This window comes from Dreissena polymorpha, chromosome 3 (genome assembly GCF_020536995.1).
Source record: "Dreissena polymorpha isolate Duluth1 chromosome 3, UMN_Dpol_1.0, whole genome shotgun sequence".
NCBI lineage: Eukaryota > Metazoa > Mollusca > Bivalvia > Myida > Dreissenidae > Dreissena > Dreissena polymorpha.
Genome location: NC_068357.1, coordinates 4,995,883 through 5,021,605, shown reverse-complemented (window position 1 = coordinate 5,021,605; position 25,723 = coordinate 4,995,883). Strand labels below are relative to the sequence as shown.

At 36.6% G+C, this 25,723-nt stretch overlaps 1 protein-coding gene across 1 annotated transcript in view; it reads left to right on the top strand.

The window, feature by feature from the left end:
• The window catches only part of LOC127872808 (uncharacterized), a 146,955-nt gene that overhangs the window by 72,838 nt on the left and 48,394 nt on the right, over nt 1-25,723 (top strand). The window contains exons 16-23 of the mRNA XM_052416224.1: nt 1,613-1,703; nt 4,637-4,761; nt 10,346-10,459; nt 11,241-11,309; nt 14,856-14,879; nt 17,271-17,384; nt 20,863-21,005; nt 24,940-25,043. Coding sequence (XP_052272184.1) covers nt 1,613-1,703; nt 4,637-4,761; nt 10,346-10,459; nt 11,241-11,309; nt 14,856-14,879; nt 17,271-17,384; nt 20,863-21,005; nt 24,940-25,043 — 784 coding nt within the window. The remainder of the gene's footprint in view (nt 1-1,612; nt 1,704-4,636; nt 4,762-10,345; nt 10,460-11,240; nt 11,310-14,855; nt 14,880-17,270; nt 17,385-20,862; nt 21,006-24,939; nt 25,044-25,723) is intronic.

Below are 25,723 nucleotides of genomic sequence, written 5' to 3'. Positions count from 1 at the left end.
GGCAAGTACACCGAGCAAATGTTGGTGGAACCAGTGAAGAAAACTACAGATGCAAAATTTATATTCCGTACATGGACTCACTGATCCAGTCTCTAGGAAGCCGATTTTCAGAATCTAATATGCCTTAGTTCATGTTATATCAACTCCATCCAAACCACTTTTAAAATTTTGATCGATCAGACTATAAAGATACACTCCGAACCATCGACAAATTTTATCAAATCGATAATTTTGAACAAGACGCAATGTCATGGTAAGACATGAACTAGAAGGAATCCATCGAACAGAATGAGTCAGATTTTGTAAAAAAAACAGATTTGTTTCCAGCCGTGCGTGAGGCTATGATCATATTACTAATGCTGCCGGCCACCACTTGTACGGCCGAATGATCATTTAGCACGCTGAAATGAGTCAAGACATGGCTAAGATCCACCATGTCTGTTGACAGGCTCTTATGATTATGCATGATTAACGTTCACAGGGGTCGGATCAACACTGACAAGAATATGTTCATTCAAAAAATCATTTTTATTATAAATGGCCATTATGTAACATTGTTTTAAAAGAAACCACCTCTTATGAGAATAATTATTACTTTTTCCCTTCTTTATATTCATTTCACTTATTATATTAATATCATCCAATATTATGAAATGCATTGTTCTGTGGTGTAGTGCTTGTTTTAATTTAGCATGTCATTTTGAGTGGGTGGGGTAAGTTTACCCCCTTGGTAATATATATAATTAAATATTTGAAAGCTTTCTTGACGTGTTTTCTTTTCATCAATAAGCTTTAGAAACTCATAATATCAAATAAAATACATAAACACTAATTTAAACCGTTTGCATAGCCTTATTTTACATGTTTAACAATTTTGAATACATTTGCAGTTCCAAAGTTACTTCCTAAGTAGGTTGGTAATGTTCGAACTAATTTTTCTGAAGTAAGGCGCATTCCCCATGCTGGGACATTTAGTATGTTATAGAAGAGGTACCTAAGAAGCAAAAAAGTATAAAAGAAAAACTTTTGCAATTTTGTCTAGGTTGACCCAATTTTGAGGCTACGCTGACTGGACTATATTGAACGTGTTAAATTACAGCAATTATTAAACTTCCCAATATCCGCCAGTTGACCAGGTAAACCCACCCCACTTGGATGGGGGTAGGTCTTACTGCATGATGGGGTTTCAATTAAGAATCTGAAAAAGCAAGACTTAAACTGGACCAGTGCATGATTAATAAAAAAAAACACTTACCCACTCAGAAACAAAATGAAAATAGCTATATGGAATCAGTATTCAACCAGAACAGCCTGCAAGTAACTTGCAGTCTGTTCAGGTTCTATGCTGATTTCATATAGCTATTTTCTTTTTGTTTGCTGCTCATCAGTATCTTGTGGTTGAAAATGAAACCATTGAAACTTGAATCAGTTAAGAAAAGTCTTTAATTTAATGTTATTTTCTAATGGATCTAAAGCTGTCCAATAATGTTCATATAGTAAAGGGCTAAACTATCTTAAATCTGTGGTATTCTTGTTATTGAAAGTGTTCTCTGTAGGGGGTGTTTTCACAGCAGGTATCTTGTTTGATAAATGGTTGTACTGTGTATTCCAGAAGCACAGCCCACTGAGTGCAGGACAGGTCAATGCCCTGAGGTTGGATGAAGCACTTAAATCAGAGGGGCCAGTGAAAGCTGCTAGCATGTGTAAGTCCATTTAGAGTTGCCATTAATTTAAACTTTTTTAATGTAGATTTATTGAATTGAAATCTTTTGTCTTATAGAGACAAGTCTTTTTTCTGCAAAGAATCTGTGCTTGGCGACTTTGCAAATCTCTGGGGAACAATACCTCAGTGGATTGACCCTGGAACCTTGGGATAACTTAGGCAGATGAGGGGGGGGGGGGAGACTTTACATCCATTCATTTTTATGCCCTACCTTTTTAGCTTACCTGAGCACAATGTGATCATGGTGAGCTTTTGTGATCGCCTTTTGTCCGTCGTGCGTCATGCGCCGTCAACATTTGCCTTGTTAACACTCTAGAGGCCACATTTATTGTCCAATCTTAATGAAATTTGGTCAAAGATTGGTCTCAATGATATCTTGGATGAGTTTGAAAATGGTTACGTTAGCTTGAAAAACATGGCTGCCAATGGGCGGGGCATTTTTCCTTATAAGTATATATATGGCTATAGTAAAACCTTGTTAACACTCTAGAGGCCACATTTATTTCCAATCTTCATGAAACTTATTCAGAATATTCATCCCAATAATATCTTGGACGAGTTCCAAAATGATGCCGTTGGTTGAAAAACATGGCTCCAAGGGGGCGGGGCATTTTTGCTTATATGGCTATAGTAAAACCTTGTTAACACTCTAGAGGCCACATTATTTTCCAATCGTCTTGAAACTTGGCCTGAAGATTTGTTCCTATGATATCTTGGACAAGTTCGAAAATGGTTTCGGCTGCTTGATAAACATGGCCACCAGGGGGCGGGTCATTTTTCCTTAAATTGCTATTTATGGCTTTAGTAAAACCTTGTTAACACTCTAAAGGCCACATTTATTGTCCGATCTTAATGAAACTTGGTTAGAATATTGGTCTCAATAATATCTTTGATGAGATCAAAAATGGTTACGTTTGCTTGAAAAATATGGCTGCCAAGAGGCGGAGCATTTTTCATTATATGGCTAAATATGGCTATCGTAAAATCTTGTTAACACTCTAGATGCCACATTTATTTTCCAATCTTCATTAAACTTTGTCAGAAGATATGTCCCAATGATATCTTGGTTGAGTTCTAAAATGGTTTCGGTTGCTTTAAAAACATGGCCACCAGCGGGCGGGGCATTTTTCTTTATATGGCTATATATGGCTTTTGTAAAACCTTGTTAACACTAGAGGCCAATTTTCATAAAATTTGGTCAGAAGATTGGTCTCAATGTTATCTTGGATGAGTTCAAAAATGGTTGCATTTGCTTGAAAAACATGGCTGCCAAGGGGCGGGGCATTTTTCCTAACATGGCTATAGTAAAATCTTGTTTACACTAAAGGGGTCACATTTATTGTCCGATCTTCATTAAACTTGATGGTCAGTAGATTCATTCCAACAATATCTTGGACGAGTTCAAAAATGATGCCTGTTGGTTGAAAAACATGGCCGCCAGGGGGCGGATCATTTTTATGCTCCCCATATATATATATATATATATATATATATATATATATATATATATATATATATATATATATATATATATATATGGGGAGCATATAGTTGCCAGTTTGTACTTCCGTACTTCGTCCTGTCACACTTTTGTTACAGTTTTTCATAGTGCCTTCACTGTTTTACCGATCTCTTACATATTTGGCATGTAGGTAGCTTGCATGGACCTCTACCTTTTCATGAGGTTTGAGGTCACTGGGGTCAAGGTCACCAAGGCTAATAATAGATTTTCTGTCACACTTGTTACAGTTTCTCATGGCGCCTTCACTATTTTACCGATCACTTACATATTTGGCATGTAGGTACCTTGCATGGACCTCTACCTTTTGATGGATTTGAGGTCACTGGGGTCAAGGTCACTGAGGCTAGTAATAGATTTTCTCAAGGTCACACTTTTGTCCACACAATTAACCCATATATCAACAAAGCATCATAGGGGAGCATCCATCAGTTTTACTGATATCCTTGTTCATTATATGGCTATAGTAAAACCTTGTTAACACTCTAGAGGCCACATTTATTTTCCAATCTTCATGAAACTTGGTCAAAAGATTTGTCCCAATGATATCTTGGATGAGTTCCAAATGGTTTTGGGTGCTTTAAAAACATGGCCACCAGGGGGCAGGGCATTTTTCCTTATATGGCTATACATGGCTTTAGTAAAACATTGTTTACACTCTAGAGGCCGCATTTATTGTCCAATCTTTATGAAATTTGGTCAGAAGATTGGTCTCAATTATATCATGAATGAGTTCGAAAATGGTTATGTTTGCTTGAAAAACATTGCTACCAAGGGGCGGGACATTTTCCCTTATATGGCTATAGTAAAATCTTGTTAACACTCTAGAGGCCACATTTATTGTCTGATCTTCATGAAACTTGGTAAGAAGATTCATCCCAATAATATCTTGGACGATTTAAAAAATGAGGACGGTTGGTTGAAAAACATGGCCACCAGGGGGCGGGGAATTTTTCCGTATATGGCTTCATGAATCTTCATGAAACTTTGTCAGAATATTTGTTTAAATGATATCTTGGATGTGTATGAAAATGGTTTTGGTCTGTAGAAAAACGTGGCTGCCAGGGTGTTCACTAGTCATGAAAGTTGCTAAGAACATTTTGTTCTTATGACATCTTGGGCTGCACAGAACAGGTCAGTTCCTTTGAATCTCAGTTGAGCATTTTTGGGCCTTTCAGGCCCTTTTGTTAAGTGTTTTTTTTGTTTGTTTTAAGGAAGTATTTTTTAGCAAATATCCAGTTAAATCATAAAGTGTCATTCCAGATTAGCCTGTGTGAACTGCTCGGGCTTGTCTGGGACGACACTTTGCACTTGCATTAAGACCAGTATTCCCAATACTAGGCTAAATTTTATTATTGTGGAGAAATAGTTGTATGAAACATTTCATTTTGCAGTGTCTGGCATGGGAAACATTGATGATATACCATACACGGTAGAACTTAACAAGAGGAGCCTTCTTGCGCAGTCACTCTCCCGCTTCACAGGTGAACCTGTAGCCAAATGGAGGGACCAGTTAAAGGTTAGACATTTGAAATAGACTGAAAGAACAAGAGGTGAATGAACAACATTTATTCCTCAACTTGTTTCAAGTTCGTTAAAAAGAAATACAAAATTACACTTCCCTCTGACTTGTTAGGCATCTTCCTTTCCTCCAGACAGACCAGCCTAATAACTTGTATTATTTATGTCCAAGAGTTCTCTAAAAATCCAGCTGAAAATAAGTGGTCTTTGGAAAAGAAATGTTTCCATTTTACAATTTTTCCTTGTTGACCACAAAGTCCAAAGACCTCTTCTTGTTTAATTTTATCTTTGACCACAAAGTCAATAGACCTCTTCTTGTCTACTTTGACCACAGTCTATAGACCTCATCTTGACTACTTTGACCACAAAGTCTATAGACCTCTTGTCTACTTTGACCTTTTACCACAAAGTCTATAGACCTCTTCTTGTCTACTTTGACCTTTGACCACAAAGTCTATAGACCTCTTCTTGTGTACTTTGAGCTTTGACCACAAAGTCTACAAACCTCTTGTCTACTCTGACCTTTGGCCACAAAGTCTATAGACCTCTTCTTGTCTACTTTGAAATTTGACCATAAAGTCTATAGACCTCTTCTTGTCCTCCCACATTACCAGCATACAAGTTTGAATGGTTGTAGATCGAAGCATTCTTTAGATGTTGGGCAGAATCAAATTTGATGTTTGCAAGCTCCTAGGATCTTTGACTTGTTAACCTCATAAACCATTTGAACCCTTTACCACTTGGATTCGTATTTTTATGCCCCCCTTCGAAGAAGAGGGGGTATATTGCTTTGCATATGTCGGTCGGTCGGTCGGTCGGTCCGTCCACCAGGTGGTTTCCGGATGATAACTCAAGAACGCTTGGGCCTAGGATCATGAAACTTCAAAGGTACATTGATCATGACTTGCAGATGACCCCTATTGATTTTGAGGTCACTAGGTCAAAGGTCAAGGTCATGGTGACCCGAAATAGTAAAATGGTTTCCGGATGATAACTTAAAAACGCTTAGGCCTAGGATCATGAAACTTGATAGGTAGATTGATCATGACTGGCAGATGACCCCTATTTATTTTCAGGTCACTAGGTCAAAGGTCAAGGTCACAGTGACAAAAAGAGCCCATATGGGGGGCATGCATGTTTTACAAACAGCCCTTGTTATGCATTTGTGGTGCCTTAGATAGTTAAATTTAATAAGACTTTTCTTACTAGATTCAAATTTAAAAGGTTTCATTTCCAATCCTTAGATACTGATGAGCAGCGAAGAGCATAAAACCTAAACAGACTGCAAGTTACTCGCAGGCTGTACTGGTTTTATGCTGTTTGCTCATAGCCATTTTTATTTTGCTTCTGAGTGGGAAAGGGTTTAATGATTGTAGGTATATGTTTTCTCTAGATATTAAATTGAAACAAATTGGCCTTCAAACTTATTTACATTTGGGCCTAACTAAAGAATGGTCCTTCTCTTTTGTAGATAGCTTGGTCCAATACGTAGAGATTTTTAAATGCCTGCCGTGCAATGCACAAAACTAGGTTCCTGTGTTCAAAGTCAAGGTCATAAGTAGGGTAAAATATGTCAAGGGCACACATTTGTTATCTATTTCTTGATTATATTGCATGAATGACCCCAGTATACCCATTACGGCCCCTACCACCTAGAACTTATAAAGATGCAATTTGATTGAATCATTTGAGTTTTCAGCTCACCTTAGCATAAAATTCTCATGATGGGCCTCTGGTCATCTAATTATCCCGCGCCATAGGCGTATGGCGGGGCGGAGCATTATCTTGGAAGTGCTTTGGGGATTGCATTGAAACTTGGTATGAGTATATATATGGATAAGAGGATGATGCACGCCAAATGGCATTATACACCATTCGATAATAACGTTATAGCCTTTTGTATCTTGAAAAATTGCTTTTTGTGTGTCCGGAGTCATTTCTTGGAAGTGCTTTGACGGATTTCATTGAAACTTGGTATGAGTATATATATGGATAAGAGGATGATGCACGCCAAATGGCATTATACACCATTCGATAATAATGTTATAGCCTTTTGTATCTTGAAAATTGCTTTTTGTGTGTCCTGAGTCATTTCTTGGAAGTGCTTTGACAGATTTCATTGAAACTTAGTATTAGTATATATATGGATAAGAGGATGATGCACATTGGCCTTGTCCATCTGTTCAGAATACTTTTGTGTTCAGAAGTATAATGGCGGGGGATATCGATACAACAAATTTGCTTGTTTACAACGTTTTATTGTTTAAGTCTGGGTTATATGTGTCCAAAAAATAGGTCACATGGTTAGGTCTTAGAAAACCCTTGTAACCACTCTGGAATCTGGTAGCCACATTTATGACTTAGTCTTGACGCAGCAATTATTTTTTTGCCAAATTGGGAAAAGTACCTTTACTGGCCCAATTGGGTAAAATTATTGGGATAAACACTGATATTGGAAAGATTTTCATCATGAAATCTTCAAATTGGGAAATTGGTGTATTTTTATAAAACGGGACGTATTATAGTTTCACTTGCGGCGGGCGGCAACAGTGTCCACAGCAGTTTCCGCTCTATAATTCAAATAGTTTTCATCCGATCTTTACCAAACATGGTCAGAAGTTGTATCTAGACAACATCTAGGTCAAGTTGAATATGGTTTATGCCGGGTCAAAAACTAGGTCATGGGGTCACCATGTGCATTTCAAGGATATAGCATGGTGTCCGTTCTCTAAATGAAGTAGTTTTTATCCGGTCTTCACCAAAGGGTCAGAAGTTGTGTCTAAATGATATCTAAGTCAGGTTCAAATATGGATCATATCGGATCAAAAACTAGGTCACAAGGTCACATAGTGCATTTCAAGCATTTAGCATGGTGTCCAAAACCTTTGAACGGGCGTATCTTGTGACCGTCTGGCACCCTTGTATTTTTTGCTTGCATATTTTACAATTGAGAATAAGTGTTGTCAATTTGTTTATATTATATTTACTATGGTTCATTCCATAGACCTGCATAGGGAAATTAACAAAATAATGCTTTTTTTTACCAAAAAATATATAAAAATTGGAAACATTCAATTATGATTACGTACAGCGATTGTAATTTTGTAATTTTTCCCCAATTTGGAAAGTGCTGTTTTTCTGCACTTTATCAAGAAGGAAAAAAGGCAGTTTTCCTTATTTGGCTTTATTGAAACCTTGTGAACAATCTAAAAGTCACAACTTTTGCCCAATCATAATGAAACTTAGTCAAAACATTGGTTTTATTGATATCTCGGACAAGTTCGACAATGGTCCAGATTGGTGAAAAAACCTGTCTGCCAGTGGGCAGGGCAGTTTTTATGCCCCTGGTAGGGTGGCATATAGCAGTTGAACTGTTTGTCTGTCAGTCTGTGCATCCGTCAGAAATTTTTAACCTTGGTCATAACCTTTGCAATATTGAAGATAGCACTTGATATTTGGCATGCATGTGTATCTCATGGAGCTGCACATTTTGAGTGGTGAAAGGTCAAGGTCATCCCTCAAGGTCAAAGGTCAAAATTCAAGGGAAATAACAAGCTTTAAAGGAAGGTAATTTCTATTTTATATCATTCGGCAGGTACAGATCATTTTCACAAGGGAAGTAATATTTTTTAAAGGGATATAATAATAAACAAAGTTTAAGTCAAAGTGACCCAGTAGAGGGCATCTTGTTTCTGACAAACACATCTCTTGTCTTTATATGTATATAGTGAAAACATGTGAACACTCAAGAAGTCACATTTTTGGCCCAATTTTCATGAAAGTTGGTCAGAACATTTGTTTCCTAGATACAGGAGTTGAGTCAAAAAATTAATGGTTTCGGTCCGTTGAAAAACATGGGGGTTGGCGCATTATCCCTATATTTATATAGTAAAAAAAGCTTGTGAACACATTTTTTGCCCAATCATCATGAAACTTGGTGAAAACATTGGTTGTATTTATATCTCATATGAGTTCAAATTGGTCCCGATCGGTCTAAAAACATGGCCGCCAGAGGGGGTGGGGGTGGGGAAGTTTTCCTTATACAGAGGGGGTAATCACGTTATAGCCAAGATGGCAACGTCCATACCGAGACAGTTATTTTTCGCCGTTTTATACCCTTTATTACTCCTGTTTATTTTGTAAATGACGCTCACTTTCCAGCAATATCAGTAAAAAGGTGATTAGAGTTTATTTCGTATTTAAATTTGCTTCATATCTCGACTTTACTCCCCGCAAATTTTCTTAGTGGAGCCCTAATTAGGTCATCCCGCTTAAAAATTTTGCACCGAGTAAAGTCGAGATATAGAGTGAATATTACTTTGAAATAGAAGCCACTAACTTTCTTCCTAATATGGCTGGAAAGTGAGCGGAATAAAACAAAATAATACAAGTAATAAAGGGTATAAAATGACGAAAAATACCTGCCTCGGCATGGATGTCGCAATCTTGTTTGTCACTTGATTACCCCCTCTGTATATGACTATAGAGCAACCTTGTGAACGCTCTAGAAGTCACATTTTTTGCCTAATCATCGTGAAACTTTGTCAAGACATTGGTTTTATTGATATCTCGGACAAGTTGGAAAATGGCTCAGATTGTTGAAAAATACACTTTTTAGCTCACCTGATTGCTCAGGTGAGGTTTTAGGATTGGTCTTTGTCTGTTGTCCGTCCGTCGGTCCACATTTGGTTTGTAAACACTCTAGCATTCACATTTCTCAAGCACTCTTTATCAAAGTTGCTGAGAAGCTATATGGCCATCAGATATCAGTCAAGTTTGATAATGAGCAAAATCGCATAATAAATGCCAGAATTATTGCCCTTAGATTGTCAAAATTTTTATGATATAATCAAAGTCCTTGTAAACACTCTAGAGGTCACAATTTTATTTAAGATTTTATGAATTTTGGCCACAATATTTAATTTTGTAAGCAAAGTTTGATGTTTGGTCATGAGGGGTCAAAATATACGTCACCAGGTCAAATCTTACATAAACCTCGTAAACACTCCATAAGCCAGAGTTTTAGTCAATTATAGATGAAACTTGACCAGGATGTTTGTCTGGACAATATCTAAGTCAAGTTTGACGTTTGGTAATGTGGGGACAAAATCTAGGTCATGGGGTCTGATCTTACAAAAACGATGTAAACATACTAGAGGCCATAGTTTTGGTCCAATAATGATGATACTTGACCAGGATGTTTTTCTTGATGATATCTAGGAAAAGTTTGACATTAGGTCATGTGGGGTCAAAATCTTGGTCAGAAGGTCCAAATCTTACAAGAACCTTGTTAACACATGCAGAATTAGCATAACTTGCAAATGTTAGCATTGCAAATAAAACATGTTAATGGACAGCACTCAATCAGAATTAATCATATACTCACATTGCAAAAGTAAACAGAAGAGAACCAATCTTCTATGCTCTTGAGTACTGAATTTTCAACTAAGAAATGAACAAGGCCTTGTAAAAAAAAAGTTGAGCGACCTAGGGCCATCATGGCCTTCTTGTTATTATATGATTGAAGTGGCGCAAAGTAATGCCATTGCAAGTGTTCAATTTGATTTGTCATCACATTTCAGTTTGCAGCCGCATTAAAAGAGAAGGACGTCTTAATTCCTGTTCATTTAATAGTGTCAAGTGCAATGACTGCAAAGGTGGATCCAGTGGAAATCAAGGATGAACTGTTAAAACTGGTAAGCATGGTTGTTTCTAACACTTAACAGGGCCTCTGAAATAATATATATTAGCCTTGTCCTGAGAAAATGGGACTTAATGCATGTGTGTAAAGTGTCATCCCAGATTAGCCTGTGCAGTACACACAGGCTAATCTGAGATAAAACTGTCCATTTTATGAACTTTTTAGTTCATTGAAAGTCTCCTATAAATGACAATTTAGTCTAGTTGGAAAGTGCAGACTGCACACGTTAATCTTGGAAGACATTTTACACAAATGCATTAAGGCCTGTTGTGTCCAGAGCACAGCTTATACTTTAAAAGTAATACTTATAGTTCATATACTTATATTAAAATTCAAACTTGCTGAACATAATTATAAAGGTACCATTTTTTGTCATCTTTATACTCTTTTACACACAAGCTGTGCTATTGAATGAGCAAACAATCCTAACTTTCTAAAATTGCCTGTGACAAAATAAGAGTAATCTTTCATTAATATTTCCGTTATTTACATGTATTTCTTCTTAAGTTGAACAAAGTCTTGCTTAGAAGAAAATTGAAATTGGATGAATGCAACCAGCATAAAACGAGAACAGCCTGTGAGGCTTCACAGGTTTTATGCTGCGTGCTGCTCATGATTGGTTTGGGTTGGAAATCAAGCATACAAAATTGAATCTATTAAGTATTAAGAATGATGTCAAATATTATTTGATTTTCTTATGAACTACAAACTGGTCAAACTGCATATCTGAGAGGTAAAGGGTTTACCATTATAAATATTGTGCCTTGTTGTTTTAGGGTTTGATGTTGACCCGCATGAATTTAGAAAAAGGTTTGGGCAAGTTTGACCAAGTTTTGACAGACGAGGTAAGGGGCAAGGTTTTTATATTATTTGTTATCCCCCGCAATAGGCGGAAGGATATTGTTTTGGCATTGTCTGTCTGTCCGTCCTTCCTTCCGTCCATCCGTCCGGCACTTTTGTGTCCGGAGCCATATCTTGGAAGTGCTTTGGTGGATTTCAATGAAACTTGGTATGAGTATATATATGGATAAGAGGATGATGCACGCCTAATGGCATTGTACACCATCTGTTAATTATAGAGTTATGGCCCTTTGTATCTTGAAAAAATGCTTTTTTATGTCCGAAGCCATATCTTGGAAGTGCTTTGGCGCATTTCGTTGAAACATAGTATGAGTATATATATGAATAAGAGGATGATGCACACCAAATGGCATTGTACACCATTGGATAATAAAGGAGTTATGGCCCTTTGTATCTTGAAAAAATGCTTTTTTGAGTGTCAAATATAACTTTTTTGTGTCCAGAAGCATATTGGCGGGGGATATCAATTCAACGAATTTGCTTGTTATCAATAAATTGTACTTATTAAGGGCATGAAACCATAGCTGTTAAATGTTTTCAGCTGAAGTCCGGAAGGAACAAAAATTATATCTTATGATTTTTTTCTGTTATTTGCACAGTTGAAATTGTTTGCCCGCCACCTTAAATAGCATGCTTTAGTGTCTGATAATGTTCTTATACATGATTTTTTTTATTGTTTTTGTTTTTTTAATAGGTATCCACTTGTAAGACCTTTAGTGGGTCTCTTCTCTGTCGTTTAATATAAATGTGGGATTTTTCCCTTTTGGCAATTTTTCGAATTCAAATGATGAGATCGCTTGTGAATAGAGCAGTCGAAATGGTTGAATGTATGCGCATGTTTGTGAGAGAGGTTTTCTGGACTGACATTTTTCTACTCATCATGCAATTTTTACCTCCTGTTTTCGGGGGAAAACCCAAGGTATTGTCATAGCAAGCTCGTCATTCGGCATCCGCTGTCCGTGTTGGGCTAAAACCTTGACATTTGTCTCCAAAATCAAAGCGCTTCCACCTACAACTATAAAACTTCATATGCAGATGCACCTTGATGAGTTCTACACGCCACACCCATTTTTGGGGTCACTAGGTCAAAGGTCAAGGTCACTATGACCTCTAAAAAAAAATAATTCTGACAAGCTTTCATTTATTCAAAACTGCACCCGCAGCCGAGCGTTGGCTAACATTATGCCGTGCTCTTGTTAAGTAAATTGCAACAAACATCGCCATCAAAAGACCACTTGTCACTTGTAACACCCGTCTTAGTAACACAAAGGTCAAGGTAATACGTACTGGTTTATGGAAGAATTTGCAAAAAAGACAGCTTGTAGTGACTGTAACTTTTTTATTCATCATGCAAATTTTAAAACAACACAAGTGTCCACCATGAAATGGTGTATAACATCTGTCTCCTTACCTCAAAGGTCAAGGTCAATCAAAGGATCAAATGTCAAAATTGGTCATTAACCAGCTTTTGTGGAGTGAAAATTTCATTTATCATGCAATTTTTAAATATCTTCAGACAAATAAACTTGTGGCAAATGACCACCTTGAGAAGACAGCCTAGGGTGTTTAGCAACCATCTATCTACCTCAATGATTAAGGTCACACTCTAAGAGTTCAAATGTCAAGAAAAGGCCATAAAACAGCTTTTCTGGACTGAAACTGTCTCAATAATCATGCATTCAACATATTACTACAAATGTCTATCATGAGAAGATGATGTGTCACATGAAACATATGTCTCCCTTCCTCAAACGTTATGGTCAATGAGACAATCTTTAAGATTCTATGTTAGATTGGCCCTAAAACAACATGTTAGGACTGTAACTTCATTATTGTCCCCTACTGGTCTCACCGGAGGGGACTTATGGTTTGCGCTCTGTCTGTGAGTCTTTCTGTCACACTATTCTGGATCCTGTTAAAAGTTCTTCATATTTTTTTCATGAAACCTGAAACATGGATAGATGGCAATATGGACATTATGCATGTCATTTCATTTTGTTCCTACGTCAAAAATTCTGGTTGCTATGGCAACAAATATATATTTATTTTTTTATTTCTGACAATGGTGGAGCCAGTACGGGACATATATTGCTTGGCAATAGTCTTGTTCATTATGGAATTTAAACATGATTTACCACAAAAGCTCCCCATGTGAAGAACGTGTGTCACCACATGGGCAAAGGTCAAGGTCACTTTAAAAACCAAAGATCAAACATATGCATGGTGCTCCTTCTTCAAATATTACAAGGATTATTTCAAATGGGCTACATATTTTGTCACTAGGCATCCATTTGGGACTTGGGGGATGGGGGTGGATATTTGTTATTCAACTGTTTACTTAAATGACTTGGGGGATGGGGTGGATATTTGTTATTCAACTGTTTACTTATATGACTTGGGATATGGGGGTGGATATTTGTTATTCAACTGTTTACTTGTATGGCTTGGGGGATGGGGGTGGATATTTGTTATTCAACTGTTTACTTATATAACTTGGTGGAAGGGGGTGGATATTTGTTATTCATCTGTTTACTTATATGACTTGGGGATGGGGGTGGATATTTGTTATTCAACTGTTTACTTATATGACTTGGGGTATGGGGGTGGATATTTGTTATTCAACTGTTTACTTATATGACTTGGGGGATGGGGTGGATATTTGTTATTCAACTGTTTACTTATATGACTTGGGGGATGGGGGTGGATATTTGTTATTCATCTGTTTACTTATATGACTTGGGGGATGGGGTGGATATTTGTTATTCAACTGTTTACTTATATGACTTGGGGGATGGGGGTGGATATTTGTTATTCAACTGTTTACTTATATAACTTGGTGGAAGGGGGTGGATATTTGTTATTCAACTGTTTACTTATATGACTTGGGGTATGGGGGTGGATATTTGTTATTCAACTGTTTACTTATATGACTTGGGGGATGGGGTGGATATTTGTTATTCAACTGTTTACTTATATGACTTGGGGGATGGGGTGGATATTTGTTATTTAACTGTTTACTTATATGACTTGGGGGATGGGGTGGATATTTGTTATTCAACTGTTTACTTATATGACTTAGGGGATGGGGTGGATATTTGTTATTCAACTGTTTACTTATATGACTTGGGGTATGGGGTGGATATTTGTAATTCAACTGTTTACTTATATGACTTGGGGGATGGGGTGGATATTTGTTATTTAACTGTTTACTTATATGACTTGGGGGATGGGGTGGATATTTGTTATTTAACTGTTTACTTATATGACTTGGGGGATGGGGTGGATTTTTGTAATTCAACTGTTTACTTATATGACTTGAGGGATGGGGGTGGATATTTGTTATTAAACTGTTTACTTATATGGCTTGGGGTATGGGGGTGGATATTTGTTATTCAACTGTTTACTTATATGACTTGGGGGATGGGGTGGATATTTGTTATTTAACTGTTTACTTATATGACTTGGGGGATGGGGTGGATATTTGTTATTTAACTGTTTACTTATATGACTGTATTTTTTGGCTCTTTCAGGAAAGGAAGAAACTTACTGAAGTGGTAAGTGGATTTTTGTTTCAGAAGTGTTGTTGCTTTAGAACAACGTGGTATACATTGTATTAAATTAAAATTTCAAATATGCCTTTCACAGGAAAAAAACAAGTATAACTTTTATCAGAAAAAAAATGTGTATTTTGACCAGAGTTATTCCTCTTCTTTACAGAGATTTTCATCTGTTTAGTTTAAACATACACTTCACCACCGTTATTTCGAAGTCGTCGGGACCGTTAAAAAAACTTCAGATTAACAATAATTCGAAATAAACATTTGACAGATGACTTCTTTGATTCTGTAAAAATTAAACCTTGTGGAATTCGCATGGTTCGGTTACATGTTTACTTAAAAGCATAGCAATATTGAATAGCAATAGATTTCCACTTGTAACAAACGGAGGAATAGAACGATTCTTTTTCTAGTTTTTATTTTTGTCTAATTACAGAACAAATAAAATATAACGAATAGCACAAATTATCAGACATATATACATATGAATACATTTTCGGAAATGAATTATTATTTTTTTTAACTTATACTGTATGCGATGTCTCTCTGAACACCGGCGTTCTTGCAGACAACAAAGGTGTAACTATCGGCTTTTGATGCGCCACGACAAAGGTGTGAAATTACGCTCAGTATTTTGCATTTTTTACTTCGGATTAAAGATTGATAATTATGTGCGAATTATAATGTTGAGACCGACAGAATCACTTCGATTTAACGATTTCTTCGGTTTAACGAAGTTCGGATTAACAATGAAATTTTACATTAAACAAAGAAGAACCAAAATTGGGACCCGAAAAATACTTCGAAATAACGTTGACTTCGGATTATCGATGTTCGAAATTACGGTGTTGAAGTGTAATATTGTAATCTGACAAGAAGCAAGGTTATAAAACAACAGTTAACAGTCAACATGTTGGTAGGATTGTTAAAAGATTTGTCAATAGGTGTTATGTAGATATTATCACCAAAACTTTGACAGTTGAGTCGTAAAAGTCCAGATAAATACAAATAAACTTAAGTGGTATTTCAAATAAATAATGTGACTTACGTGTAATGTGTTTCCGTATTATTTAAACAGTTTTTATACACTTAAATGCTATTCTGAAATTATCATTCATGTTAACTACACTTCGGATCTGCTATAACAGATGAATTGGCTATGAACTCTCTTTTATGCACTTTATTTTCATACTATAATCAGGCTTCAAAAACATAAATCCACTCTTCTGGTCCAGCACAAATGGAAATGACCTAAATCTGCCATGTTTGGTAATTCCATTAAAATGATCTCAATTCTTTTTCAAAACTTAAATTCATGTAATTTGAGTTCACATAACTGTAAAAAGTTGACAATAAATGTGCTTTAAGAATTTCGTTAACACAATCGTTTGCTATTTTTTTGGAAATGTAAGGGAAGATGGTATATCTGAACTACTCGGCCTTTCGCTGATAGCCGAGACAAATGTATTCATTGTTTTAAAGCTTATGCCGGATGATTACGATAGCAAATAATTGGGACTGACCTTGCGTAAATCACTTATTCAATATCAAGGCATTGGTTAGAGCTCTTAACCGTTAACTCCACCTTCCTTCGCAGTAAAAGATGCAAAAGGCGAAGCTATGCACGTGCTATTACACAGTTGGTTTAGCATGTTGATTAAGACAAAAAAAGCCAATTTAATTGACGAGAAATTGTTGTTTTATGACTTCGTGACAGGAAGCAGCTTTCCTTTGATTTCGTCAAACGGATGAAAAATTGGCGATCAAGTTTGTCCCTTAAGATCTACAGATTTTCAAATTTTATCACCTTGTGGTTGCTTAATGGAATATATGGACATCAAAACACTTGAAAATCAGTGGTCGCTGGTCGCGTAAGACAAAAGTAGCTTAATGCAATGTCAAAATAGAGTGAAAACGCTTGGGGGGAATTCAAAGTGGTCCCATAAGGCAAAGGTCACTTAATTCAAGTGGTGGCATCCACAAGATTTTCTTGAGCAAGTTATATAGAACTGACAACTCAATTGATTTTGCTGATTTGCGGTGCAATTGATCATGAGATTTGAGCATGAAATGAGTTTTTTCCAAACCGTGGACATGCTTGTTTTCTAGCATCTATTTTACACTTGTCTGTGGACAAGTTGACTAAAAAAAAATTTGACTCGCCAGATGGTAAAATTACTCGTGTCGCAAAAGTCAAGCAATTTTATTCCACACCCCTGTTAACTTTAAATACTAGACTGGGAACAGTGAGTGAGTGTAATGTTAGACTGTCCTATTGAACCTTTCAGGAGAACATTGAGTGAGTATAATGTTAGACTGTCCTATTGAACCTTTCAGGAGAGCACATTGAGTGAGTATAATGTTAGACTGTCCTATTGAACCTTGCAGGAGAACATTGATTATAGCAAGATGAGCCTAGAGGAGTTGAAGGCGCTGGCCCTGTTCCACAATTCCAAGGTTTCCTTCCGACATAGCATGCTGATAAAGGCTGGCATCGCTCAGGTATTTCTCAGCAGTAGCAACTTTTTATATTGACCTACTTGTTCAGTTTAAACCATTTATGCCTAGCGTCTAGAAAAAAGGCCTTGGCAAACAGCGTAGACCCAGATGAGACGCTGCTAGAAATAAATATACTAGACATCTCTAATTTTGGAAATAAATTGATCCAATTTAGAAGGATGGGAGAGTCCACTAGGCATAAATGGGTTAAGCTGACCTAAGCATAAGGCTCTCATGGTCAGATTTTATGATCATCATTTTTCCGTTATTGTCAACATTCACCTCTTGGATACTTTTTAGGTATCTTTTCTCTCCGTATCTTCATGAAACTTGGTGGAAACATTTTTCCTCAATGATATCTGGACAAGTTGTGTCATATGGGGTTAAAAAACTAGGTCAGTAGGTCAAATTGAAGAAAAAGCCTAAAAATACTTATAGACATCACACTAATTGCCCAATCTAAATAAAACTTTATTAAATAATTTGTTTGATATCTAGGCTGTTTTTGCTTAACTGATTGCTTAACCCTTAAAGCGCTGGAGCCGAATTTTAAAGGCCTTTGCAAACAGTTTGGATCCAGATGAGACGCCACAGAACGTGGCGTCTCATCTGGATCCAAACTGTTTGCTATTCTGATAGTATTCTTTGAAAAAAAATGAAGAAAATGCTTATTTTCGAAATTCAGCAGACGACATTTTAGCAGAAGACAAATTACCCAGCATGCAAAGGGTTAACTGAATCACCAGCGTTGAAGCTGAAGAGGGTTTTATGGGAATTTCATGACATTTTAGTGTCAACTCCATATCTCCTATACTTGGCTCAAATATTTAGGACTTAATGTGCAAAAGGCATTAGTCAGTCATGCTTGCTCAAACATGGAGCCTAGCAAAGGGAATGCTATTGATATCGTTGACCCGTCTGCCAAATACACGTTGTTTGTTTGGCGCTGCTTTGGTTTCCCCAACAAAGACAATGCCACATAGACAGACTTGTTTTCCTAAAGAAAAATGTTAAACTTTAATTCTGTTTCTCCATGTGTCATTACCTCATACATCTCATTAGTATCAGTCTAGCAGATGACTGCTAGATAGCAACAAATGAGTTGTGGTCAGAATTTATGAAGTAATGAAAACTATTTATTGTTCAATACTTTTTCTATTGTCACACTGTTTTTATTCAATATATCAAATGATCATATGACACATAGGCGACTTTAAAATGTCATCTACATCACCTATCTGGCATATGCTCATTAAAAAAAATATGAATGGGTACTGTCACTAATGTGTCAGCTGTTGACTCTTAATTGTTCTACTCAAGGATTTTATTGGTACTAGTCATGTTTTCTCAAAACTGTATTAAAAGTTTAAGCAGTTCTAGTCAGTGTTTTGTTATTTCAAAGTGTTATATTTCATATTTTCGGTATGCAATGATACTCAATTAATCAAATTGACAAATACTCATTGTTTCATACTATATAATTTCATGTCAAGTTGTCAGTATTACTTTTGTTCATTGAAATTCATATTCGCGAATAAATATTCTTGTTCGCCACCCTGTATTTGTGATTATTATCGTATTTGTCACTTAGTGTATTTGTTACAGCCCTAGGCATAACAAAATATTAAAACAAGAGCTTGGTGGTTGGAGACAGAAGCCCTCACCCCCCACCCCCCAAACCGGGCCTTGACACCCAGCACTCAATCCTTTGATGACTAATCTAACTGAAACCACTTTATCATGAATGCCACAGTGACCTTGACCTTGCAACTTGTGACCCCAATTTCAATATGTACTACTTAACTTAACAACATGTACAAGTATGTACATTTAATAACAGATTTAATGTATAATTATGCATTAAATCAGTTATAAAATGTAGATACTAGTATGTGATGGTTAAGTAGTGCAAAATGTGAACCTTGCACTTGTAAACTAGCTTGCCCTTGACAAGTGTTAGAATTGTCATTAACTGAAAATTGCTATTTGATTAAAATACTGTTGAAAACAGAAAACAGCAATTACAGATGCAACTAAATAAACAAATGAATCCTATCATGCTACCCTATTGGCCTCACTGAAACCAGTGCTTTCCACAGGAATTTTTTCAGGCGCCCCAGGGCTTATAGGGGTGGCTTCTGGACGGTTGTCGCCTCCCGACGTTGATTTTAAAAAAAATTTAACGTGTCAATTGACGTTCTGTTGTGCGTTATAACTCTAAGAAAAACAGCGTCAAAAGACGTCATTTGGTGCGCTATGACTCTTCAAGAAACCCCCCCCCCCCCCAGCTGTAAAGTCATTTATAAAGACATTTTTTAATATATTTTTTTTAACTTTCCCGCAAAGATAGTAAAATCCCAACTCGAACGATTCCCCAATGCATCGGTATCAACCTGACACTATAACTGCATACTTACTACTTTTCAAGTTTCTATTCATGAACCGATAATCCCATTTTTACAAGCTTTTTCTGGTAAATATTGACGATAAAAGTGCTCAATAATTTCTTTTACAACAAACGTTGCCATTTTTCTAAAGTATCAAATCAATTTTGGCATAAGTGACTATTTAAAGATTTGATTAAATATTGCCACTGAACATGCGTAATATATTTGTACTGGTTCCCTGTTCACCCTCACATAACTTTGTATTTTGACTGTATTCCTGTCCATTCTCACAAAACTAGATGTTTGAACCCATTCCCTAGCCACTCTCACAAAACTACATATTTGAACTGGTTCCTTGTGCACCCTCACAAAACTATGAATCTGTACTTTATCCCTGTACATGCGTAATATATTTGTACTGGTTCCATGTTCACCCTCACATAACTTTGTATTTTGACTGTATTCCTGTCCATTCTCACAAAACTAGATGTTTGTACCCATTCCCTAGCCACTCTCACAAAACTACATATTTGAACTGGTTCCTTGTCCACCCTCACAAAACTATGTATCTGTACTTTATCCCTGTTCACTCTCACAAAACTTTGTGTATACTTTAGCCCTGTCTAATATCACAAAACTATGTTATGGTTGTACTTTATCTGTTTCCACTCTCACAAAATTGTATGTTTGTACTGGTTCCCTGTCCACCCTCACAAAACTATGTATTTGTATTTTTATCCCTGTCCAATCTCACAAAACTGTGTGTGTACTTTATCCCTGTCAATTTGCTTAAAACTACTTTAGCCCTGTCCAATCACACAAAACTATGTTATGTTTGCACTGTATACCCGTCCACTCTCACAAAACTAGATGTGTGTTCTTGTTCCCTGTCCGCTTTCACAAAACTGTGTTATGTTTGCACTGTATTCCAGACCACTCTCACAAAACTATATGTTAGTACTGGTTTCCTGTCAACTCTCACAAAACTACCGGTATATGTTTGTACTTTATCCATGTCCACTCTCACAAAACTGGGTTGTACTTTATCCATGTCCACTCTCACAAAATTATGTGTTTGTACTGGTTCCCTGCAGGATTTCAAGTTAGTTGGAGAGGTGTTGGAGAGGAACCTGAATTTTGAGAAATCAAACAAATTCCTGGTGCATCGAATTCGTGCTGAGTACGCCCTCAAGTGGAAGAATAACCCTATGGAGGCCTTCACAATCCTCAAGAAATGGTAGGCAAGCACTGTTTTGTTTTCTATCAAATTTGGGACATGTAGAAGGACCCATTCCTAATGGAAACAAGTATATATTTTTAGTGACCGGTCTTTGTCCGTTGTATGTCCGTCCGTTAACATTTGCTCGTAAACACTCTTAAGGTCACATTTCTTGTCCCATCTTCATGAAACTTGGTCAGAAGCTTTGTCCCAATGAAATCTTGGCCGAGTTCGAAACTGGGTTGTGCCGGGTCAAAAACTAGGTCACTAGGTCAAAAAAAAGAAAAACCTTGTAAACACTGTAGAAGTCACATTTCATGCCCAATCTTCATGTAACTTTGTCAAAATGTTTGTCTTAATGATATCTTGGTTGAGTTCAAAAGTGGTTCTGATCCGTTGAAAAACATGGCCGGCATGAGTGAGCGGGGCAGTTTTCCTTATTTGGCTATACAGAAACCTTGTAAACACTCTAGAAGTCACATTTTTTGCCCAATCATCATGAAAGTTGGTCAAAACATTGGTTCAATTGATGTCTCATATGAGTTCGAAAATGGTCCAGATCGGTGAAAAAACATGGCCCCAGTGGGCGGGGCATTTTTCTCTATATTTATATAGTGGCAGTTTTCCCTATTTGGCTATAGAGAAACCTTGTAAACACTCTAGTAGTCACAATTTTTGCCCAATCATCATGAAAGTTGGTCAAAACATTGGTTTAATTGATATCTCGGACGAGTTTGAAAATGGTCAGGATCGGTGAAAAAACATGGCCGCCAGTGGGCGGGGCATTTTTCTCTATATGTATATAGTGAAAACATGTGAACACTGTAGAAGTCACATTTTTGGCCCAATTTTCATGAAATTTTGTCAAAACATTTGTTTCCTTGATATGAGAGTTGAGTTTGAAAATGGTTCCGGTCAGTTGAATAACATTGCTGCCAGGGGGGGGGGGGGCAGTTTTATTATATTTTTATAGTAAAAAAAGCTTGTGAACACTCTAGAAGTCACATTTTTTGCCCAATCATCATGAAACTTGGTGAAAAGATTGGTTTATATTTATCACATAAATAATGCCATAATTATTGCCCTAAGATTGTCCAAATTTTTCATTATTATACAAAATCCTTGTAAACACTCTAGAGGTCACAATTTTGTTTCAAATTTTATGAATCTTTGTCATAATATTTATTTTTGTAAGCAAAGTTTGATGTTTGGTAAGGGGGGTCTACTCAAAATATAGGTCACCAGGTCAAATCTTACAAAAACAAAATCGATCCATATGCCAGAGTTTTGGTTCAATAATGATGAAACTTGACCAGGATGTTTGTCTGGACAATATCTAGGTCAAGTTTGACGTTTGGTAAAGATTGAATGAACCGACTCCTCTCAGGTGAGCGAACTAGGGTCATCTTCGCCCTCTTGTTTTTATGATATAATTATCATTTCTTTCCTGTACTAATTTGTGAATGGTAGGGTTCATTACATACCTGTGGACTTATGTCCATAGATACATAATGAACTCTGGCTATGATCTCTTTGATAAACCACAGGCCTTGGTTGTCAGTGATGTCTGACTTGGTCATTTTTGACTGTCTACAGACCCCCCCCCCCCCCCCCATCCTGTTTGATTTGACAAAATCCAAGGTAAGTAATAAGCTTTAAAGGGAGATGATTGCTATACCTGAAAATAATAAATAGAAATTTTATTTCAAAGCGGTGCAGTAGGGGGCATTGTGTTTCTGACGAACACATCTCTTGTTCATTTGATTACTGTGAAACCAATGTTGTTGGTCTGAAACTAATTTGTGTGGGTTCATTAGCTTTTACATTCAAATTGTAATATCAGTCTAAATGAAAAAATCCACTAATTTAAGATTCAACAGATGTCCACTTTTACGTATCCACAAAATATTATGTCAATTAAATTTAATGATTCCACTGTACATTTAAACTTCAAATATTTAATCCTATCCCACTCAGAAGCAAAGTGAAAATGGCTTTGTACAAACAGCATATAAACAGAACAGTCTGCAATTAACTCGCAGTCTATTCAGGTTTTATCCTGTTTGCTGCTCATCAGTATCTAAGGGTTGGAAATGAAGCCTTTAAAACTTGAATCTAGTAAGAAAGGTCTTCAATTAAATTTTCACTTTTTAAGGGTCTACAAATGCTTCAAAATACGTATCTACCGTTAGTGGTAAAGGGCTCAATTACCATGCAGTGTAGATGCTCAAGACTCACTTTGCAGGTCTATAGATCCACACAGTCAAGCTTTCATTTATTCAAAACTGCACCTGCAGCCGAGCGTTGGCACCCACTATGCAGTGCTCTTGTTTTAATTGTTAGTGTAATTGCTGAACATATATAAACAATTGGTTGAGGTTTTAACATATGGTTCACACCTATGCCCTAATTGCAAAGCACAAAACAACAAAGCAAAATGACTGACAATTATTTTATATTTTTTTGTTTATTTCAATGAATGCTTCTGTGCTTTTATATTGATTGATACTTAGTTTGTGATAAACAGAGCATATTTTGGAATAAAACGATGTTGGGCGTGCAGGTGGTCGAGATGTAAGCAGGTGAATGCTGTCGGCTCAATAACACAAACTTTTAATTTGATTGTAATAAAACTTTATAAATTGGTAATGGGCATGAGATCTTGGCCAGGTTTGATTACCAGCCAGTTTGCATTAAGCACTTCTTAATTGTTACCCATGAAATAAAATAAAAAAAGCCAAATTTACCTGGTCTGCTATATAACTAAAATAGTTTTTATGAGATCATCATGACACTTGGTGGCTAAATTTGTGGGAATATAGTTTGAGTTCAGCCAATTTGCATGAAGTACCTCTGAATAATTTCCCTTGAATTATCCAATATCTTTCAAACTAATGACTGCTCCTCACAGATGTTCTATCGTCAATTACTTCAGTCTGCTTTTATCAATCTTCATGCCACTTGAAATATAGCTTGCTTTAATGGTGATCTAGCTAGGGATTGTATCAGGGCTAGTTGGGTCAAGGTCACTGTTATTAAAAATCGAGAAAGTTTCGGCTTAATAGCTTAAGTTTGTTTGGATGGAGGCATTGTGTTGACATTTTGTATGTTTGAAGCTTACATGGTGAACCTAGCTTGAGACTGCATTTTGGAGCTTATTATGTAAAGGTAAAGGTCTCTGTAACTAAAATTAAGTGAATAACTAAAGTTGGGACAAAAGTGTTGCGTGAAAATTGTGTATGTAGGTTGTTTACCTGCATACCTTATTTGGAATTTCCTTTAGGGTCAGTCAGGTTAAGGTCATTGTCACTGTTATAAAGAATAGAAAAAATAGTTTCTGCTAACTTGAGATTGGATGGAGGTATTGCATTGAAATTTTGTATATTGGTTGCTGTCATACAGACTTAGCATAGGATTATATTTCAGGCTAGTTTGATAGAATCAAGTCACTGTTACTTAACCCTTTGCATGCTGGGAAATTTGTCGTCTGCTAAAATGTCGTCTGCTGAATTTGTAAAATAAGCATTTTCTTCGATTTTTTTCAAAGAATACTATCAGAATAGCAAACAATTTAGATCCAGATGAGACGCCACGTTCTGTGGCGTCTCATCTGGATTCAAACTGTTTGCAAAGGCCTTTAAAATTCGGTTCCCGCACTGAAAGGGTTAAAATAGAAAAACAGTTTTTTCTCAATTACTTGGGTTTGGGGTCATTATACTGGAATTGTGCGTGTAGGTAGCTTACCTGCAGACTTTACTTACTTTTGTAATTAAAATAATTATTTTGATACAGTAAGATTAGTATGTTAAACAAGTACTAGTATTACTTGAGGCTGATTTCATTGCTATTCCATGTGTGTTGTTATCAATTATCTTCCATACAATCATTTGCACAAAAAATTACTACATCGTTCTCTGATCAATATTATCCAGACATTTATATATATTTTCAGCGCTGATGACATAACTGTGACCAAAGGTTTAGTCAATACTGTACCATACCTTGTATTCAGACACTCGCTTGCTTGGGAGTTATGGAGAGCTGGACATTGTGAAGGTACAGTAAATTTATATAGGAAAAAAAACCTAGTGTGTTTCCATCAACTTTGCCCAACAAAGGGGAAAGTTTTTCTGCTTTACTTTTTCAAAAATGATTTCTCAATTTAATAAGGATGTTAGGTGACAGAAATGTAACCAATATGTTTGAAATATAAAATAAAATGATATGGCTCAAAAAGTTATTATTTGCCAGGTTAGTGGAGACAAACTTTTAAGTTGTATGCGTTTCAGGAGTTGTAACAACAAATCTTTATTACCATGTAATTGCATATGGGCTTGCTGGCTGACTGGCCCCATGTAATTGCATATGGGCTTGCTGGCTGACTGGCCCCATGTAATTGCATATGGGCTTGCTGGCTGACTGGCCCCATGTAATTGCATATGGGCTTGCTGGCTAACTGGCCACATGTAATTGCATATGGGCTTGCTGGCTGACTGGCTGGCTGGCTCAGCATATGGGCTTGCTGGCTGACTGGCTTGCTGGCTCAGTTGGTACAGATCTTGATTGTCTATCTAGGCTGTGAAAGTTTTAATCCTAGTCTAGCAACATAAGTTGTAGGGGATTGGTCTAAGTCATTATCTATGTAAGTATTATTGAAGTTTGGCAGTTATAAGAAATGTTAAAAAGATTTTTGTGCGCTATGTTTTTTGTTGTTTAGTACCTTTGAAACCTTTTGT